This window comes from Danio rerio, chromosome 2 (assembly GCF_052040795.2).
Source record: "Danio rerio strain M-AB ecotype USA chromosome 2, GRCz13ab, whole genome shotgun sequence".
NCBI classification, from domain to species: Eukaryota; Metazoa; Chordata; class Actinopteri; order Cypriniformes; family Danionidae; genus Danio; species Danio rerio.
The window spans coordinates 50256404-50262403 of record NC_141022.1 but is presented as its reverse complement, the minus strand read 5'-3'; the positions used below and the strand labels follow the sequence as shown (position 1 = coordinate 50262403).

Genomic DNA, 6000 nt, shown 5'->3' with positions numbered 1-6000 from the left:
CCCTTAATGCTTTTGCGCCATGTGCTTTAGACTTTGTGCCTAGATCGTTAAAATAGAGCCCAATAGATGAAGACATTTAAGCTTGACATTTAAATATTTAGGTCTTTTTTTTATCACTGCATTATATTATTAATAATAATAATTTTAAAACTACAATCTGGCTCAACTTATTAACATTAGCTTATTCTGAAGACCAACTATTTATTGGCACAATTTATTAATATACACTACTTTTTAAAATGCAACATGGAACGACTGGAATAAACTAGATACATTTATTTTTTTATTTGGTAAATGTTGTATAGGGCTATAATAATAATAATAATAATAATAATAATAATAATAATAATAATAATAATAATAATAATAATAATAATAATAATAATAATAATAACAACAACAACTATTATCATCATTATTATTATTATTATTATTAATATTATTTATATTATTATTATTATTATTATTATTATTATTATTATTATTCTCATTCTCATTAAACAACAATAATATTATTATTATTATTATTATTATTATTATTTATATTGTTATTTTTTATTACATAATTTTTATAACATTTTACTAATTAATTATGATATTTTTCCACAGCAACCAAAGACGATCAGCCAATAGCTAACAGCAGCCTGTGATTGTGTGTGTAAGTGTGTGTGTTCACCAGTGCTTCATTGACTGCTTAAGTAGAATGTGCTCAATGGGGTGGCGTTAGGCATCTGTTCATAAAGGGTCACACAGATGTTCAATCCAGACACACACGCAAATAAATGGAGGGCTGGTGACACGAAAGAACATGTAGCGCATTTAGCAATGTCATCTGGAAACATCTGGAGCCGAAAGAGAGTGAATCGACCTGAAAATATCTAATAATAATAATAAAAAGAAAAAGCAGTGAAGGGCAGCGTTTCCTCTTTGTTTCCTCCCTTTTTCATTAGCTCGTCATGTAAACACGTGCTTGGAAACAGATTAGCGGTTTTTAAGACCCTGTAAGACCAACATTAGTACAGCTTATTAACAGTGGAACTACATTTAAGTGTTCTAGCTAGTTAAGGCGGCGATGGCGCACCCTCCCAATGCTAGTCGACGCATTCAAACACTCCGACACGAAACTAACAAGAACGACTAGAAGAAGAAGAAGAAGAGGTGGAAGAAAGAAAAGCTGTACACGTAAGTGCTCATCAGCGTGGTAAACACCTACAATAAACACTGTTTAGTGGCCTGAATGCGTAGCTTTTTTCGTCCTAAAGTAGCTCTAGTTTATACACAACTAACTGATATTTACACAACATCGACAAGAATCAAAAGTTCATCCCGGATTGTTCGTGTCCTGCAGAATCGGCGGTTCTGGTCCAGTTGCGCAACATTGCCAAAAATGCAAGCGGAAGAAGAGAGTATTTACATAGAAGTCCGTTACACTTCACCTTCAATATGAAGGTTTTACTCTGAAGATATACTCATATTTATTTAAAGATATACACCATTTACGCTTGTATGGCCAGGGAGCGGGACGCAGGCATTCGGGATGTCCTTTGGCAAACGTCAGCCATACCGAGTTCGACAGGTAGTGTAAGTGGGAAGCAGTGATGTTTAATAGTGGGAAGAAACGAAAAAATGAACGAAAACGATGCTCGGGATCTGAACAGTCACTGTGGTTTCTTGTGAAGATAACTACAACTATGAGAAGGGGACAAAAAGAGTCCGCTTCTTCGCTTTTCCCTGTAGCTCCGAAGAGACAAACGGACGATGTCCCCGCGGGTCCCCGTCCTGCTCTGCTGGAAATGGGATGATGGTTCCTCTCCTGAGAGGCGTACTCAGATCAGGATGATAGTCTCTATTCTGGCGCGCTCCGATGGGATTGGGCTCGCCCGCTGGTAATTCTTCCGCAAGCTGCCCAGCCCATCGTCTGGCGCCCCCTGTAGTCATGCCAGCGCAGTGCCCGTCTGGCACTGAGACATCTGCAGGTGCATGGACTGGATGCTGTTAAGGATTTTCTTCTGATGGCCGGCTAGAGTCACTCCTATCCTTAACAGGTCCCTGTGGACACAATAAGAATCAATGCATATGGTTAGTATTGGGCATCACAAATTGTCTCACTTAGCATTATAGGATAGCATAGCATCCATTGGTTGCGCACTTCAGAACCTTGCCGGAAGTAGTAGATCATCTGGGTATTCTACTATATATACTACTTGCATACTCTTTTAGCTTACCCTAAAGCAGGGGTCACCAATCTCAGCCCTAGAGAGCCGGTGACCCTGCAGGGATTAGTTCCAACTTGTCTCAACACACCTGCCTGGATGTTTCAAGTATACCTAGTAAGACCTTGATTAGCTTGTTCAGGTGTGTCTGATTAGGGTTGGAGCTAAAATCTGACGAACACCGGCCCTCCAGGAACAAGTTTGGTGACTCTTGCTATTTAGTATAGAAGTAGACTCTAGTGGTCTTGAATACCTTGATTAGTTGCATCACTGGTGTTTGTCTAGGATTGGAGCAAAACTGTGCAGATCTGCGGGTCTCCAAGAATTTAGTTTGAAATCTCTGGTCGAAAAAGTCACTGTTTGAATTTGTAAGCACAATATATATATACTTTATTTTATTAACTATCCAAAAACCACTAGATCTGTTATATATTTTGCTGACTATGTGCTTACATCATCTTAACATTTCGAATAATGATCAAGCAATTTTATCGAGTTATATGGACCATTTTCTATGTGGCCAAGCTTATACTGCTTTCGTGCAGTATAACTGTTGCACTTGTCTCTGATCATCAATTGTTTTTAAAATTTCATTTCGCTTTCAACTTTACTCTACTTCACACTATTATAATATTAAGGTGAAATCCCAATTCTATTTTTGTACCCCTACCTCTTCCCCCCTGAAACAGAGTGTGAAGGAGAAGGGCTTCAAAATTTCAAAATAAAATTAGTTAGTTTGTTTGAAAAACAAAAACCCACAGAAGTCGACATCTTTTGATGTTATTTTATATGCCTGTTTAAACACGCACCCAAAACCCAGACTTGCGCTCTGCTTCAAATCGCATGTACAAAATCCGTTTGAAAAACGATGTCTATTTATCACTATGGAGCGCGTCAGCTGATAGTCACTATATGACTGTTTTGAGGATTGCAAAGAAAAGAGCCACGGCACGTGTAATGAAAAGGAAAAGGAATTCCAGCGTCAACGTGTTTTCATGCCTAAATAAAACAAAAGCACAGAACAGACTCACATTTAAGAGCAATGGGTGGTCCCTGGTGGTTCTGCGGAATGAGGATATGGCAAGATCGGCTCTTTAATGTTTATTGTCACCCTTCATAGAAAGACTGAAAATACAGGAGAAGTATGGGAAAATGCCTTCACAGGGTGATAGCGGGGTGAAACTGTAAAATACAGGAGAATCTCGAGAAAAACAGGACAGATATGGCTCCCAAGCTTTTGGCCTGGCCCAGTAAAATCTCTGGCTTGCACTGGCCCGACATTGAAAATGTGGCTAATGACAACACTTGTTCTGCCCTCACTCCGGCGTCTCTCTTGCCAAAGTTAGACAGACAGATAAACTCTTTCCAACACGTGAGATTGTGGGAGAATGCTGCTTTATTCCATGCCACATTGAGTATGTTGAAACAGAGTGAAACTATGTAAAAAGATGTACATAAAATGAGCTATAGTTATCTATGTACATAACAATAATATCTGAGATAGAATATAAATACAAACAGATAATAAACTTACAGACAATGCTTCTACAGATGATCACAGGATGAGTGGATTGTAAGTGTCTTCTTGTAGGGTGTTCTTTTTAAATGAGGCAAATAACTGATTCTAACTGTCAAAATGTTTCTATGGTAACAACAATTTAAAAGAAGCTAAATGACTAGGCATTAACTTATGGATTCTGAGTACTAATATTTAGTAGATGATCCAGCACAACACTGTTAATTTCAAACCACCCTAACCCTCAATTAAACATAGCTATACATAACTATTAGCATAGCTACAAGTGTTAAAAAATGTAGACACATGACATGTTAAGCTTTGTTTCACATTAATGAAACTTCATCCTGCCTGTTGACTTCCTCTGATACAATTTCAATTGTATGAACCCCACAGACATAAATGTGACTTGATTAGCGTGATCCAACAACACAAAGTAGCAATAAAACACAATAGCAACTGCTAACTGCAGAAAACATCAATCTTTTTCACACTTCAAAACACAGCGCAACAAGTGCCCTCCAACATAACTGTTATTCCATATATTAATGATAAGGCCCATTACACTGCTATAATACATCTGCAGCCTGTTGTCACTGTCACTCTTTATCATCTATGCTAACGCCTCCTCGCTAATGAACATGCTTATTTATTATCATTCTACCAGTGCTACTGAAATCCACTAAAAGCTGTTTGCCAGATGGCACAAGAAAAGATTCACTCGAGCTTGTCTAGACAAGGAGCTCTTGCTGTTATAGTAAAGAAACAGTCGGAGCACTGAAAGGCCAAAGAAGATCAAGACGGGTCTGATACAGCATGTGATTTTAGGTGACCGTTTCATCGCCTCCTTAAATTACAAAGACAAAAGAGCAACTTTGAATAAACGCTCAATTTACTCCACTACTCTCAGAGAGGAGCCTTTATTCTGAATGAGAACAGTCTGTACTATCAATATAGCAACCATTCAAAGAAGAAAGTGAGAGAAAGAGAGAGAGATGAACAGTACTGAGCCCCCACAGGTTTATGGATGTGAGAGCAAACAGCATTAGCACATGAAAGCCGCTTGCATTTAACTTCCTGTTTATGCGTGGGCTTATACTTATGTTGCTAATTAAGCGCAGACCCTCTCTGTGAACGCCGGCTGCATTAATCAGTGCTTCAGAAATGCTACACCTCGCAGTACGCTTCCCGCCATGAACAAAACACCAGGAGACGTGTTTTAAACATCATCAACAGCATATCCACCTGTTCGCTCGATAGCGAATCAAACAAGTCAAAACACACGCACACACACACACACCGCAGCCATATGCACTAATCCTACTGTATGATTTAGGAATCAATATTAAACAAGTTTGCAGAGATATCGGACCGCCAGGCATTCTGTGATCAATGGCTGTCTGGAAATCTGAGACCAGCTTTAATCACTCTTCACACACATACACACACACACACACACACACACACACACACACACACACACACACACACACACACACACACACACACACACACACAGAACAAACTATCTCACTGAGCGCCAGACATGGTCTAAAATAAACAAATACTGAGACAGGAGAGCTTAATAACCCATGCAATTGTTGTACAGAACAACAGCAAGGTAGAGTTTTAGTAACTACTGTATGATGAGTCACTGTAATAAATACAGTAAAAAGAACACCATCCATTAGTTGCTCCAAGCTGGTTTAGGTGGTTGACTAGTTGTATGACTAGTTTGATGAAGTTGGTCAACCTTGTTAATGCTGAACAGGTGAGTGTGCAGCTAAGAATGGATGTTATCTTAAAGGTATCATGAAAAAAAAAGTATCAAGTTCCAGTCGCTTTATTGGCATGACACTGAATACAGTATTGCAGAAGCATTTTCTATGTAATATGTAATATATTAACATCATCAATTAAAAGAAATATTATAGTAATACAGCAGACAAGAAAACATGACAAAAAAATCAGATAACACATTCAATAATAATAATATTACAAAATAAAAAGTTTAGATTATTTAAATTAGATACCTGAATTTACATCAAACATTTCTTATGGTGTGTAGGGTGTATACATATTGTGTAGCTAGTCTAGATGTCAATTTATCCTCTCAGAGTTTATGGTAAAGTTTTTCTGAGTCATTTCTTTTAAAAATGAATTAGTCAATGTTTCAAATTGGGGGAAAAATATTTCTCTTGTTGGGGTGTATTTATGGCAGAACAGAAGGAAGTGTGTTTCATCCTTTTGATTTGATTTGATTTGTGTCAC

At 37.9% G+C, this 6000-nt stretch overlaps 1 protein-coding gene across 3 annotated transcripts in view; it reads right to left on the bottom strand.

Annotated features, from left to right (window-relative positions):
• Positions 1 to 551: 551 nt before the first annotated feature.
• ephb1 (EPH receptor B1) overlaps positions 552 to 6000 on the bottom strand; it is a 561737-nt gene continuing 556288 nt past the window's right edge. For all 3 annotated transcript variants that reach the window (XM_087241322.1, XM_087241321.1, XM_087241320.1), the window contains one exon: positions 552 to 2049. In XM_087241322.1, coding sequence (XP_087097448.1) covers positions 1935 to 2049 — 115 coding nt within the window. In that variant the 3' untranslated portion in view covers positions 552 to 1934. The remainder of the gene's footprint in view (positions 2050 to 6000) is intronic.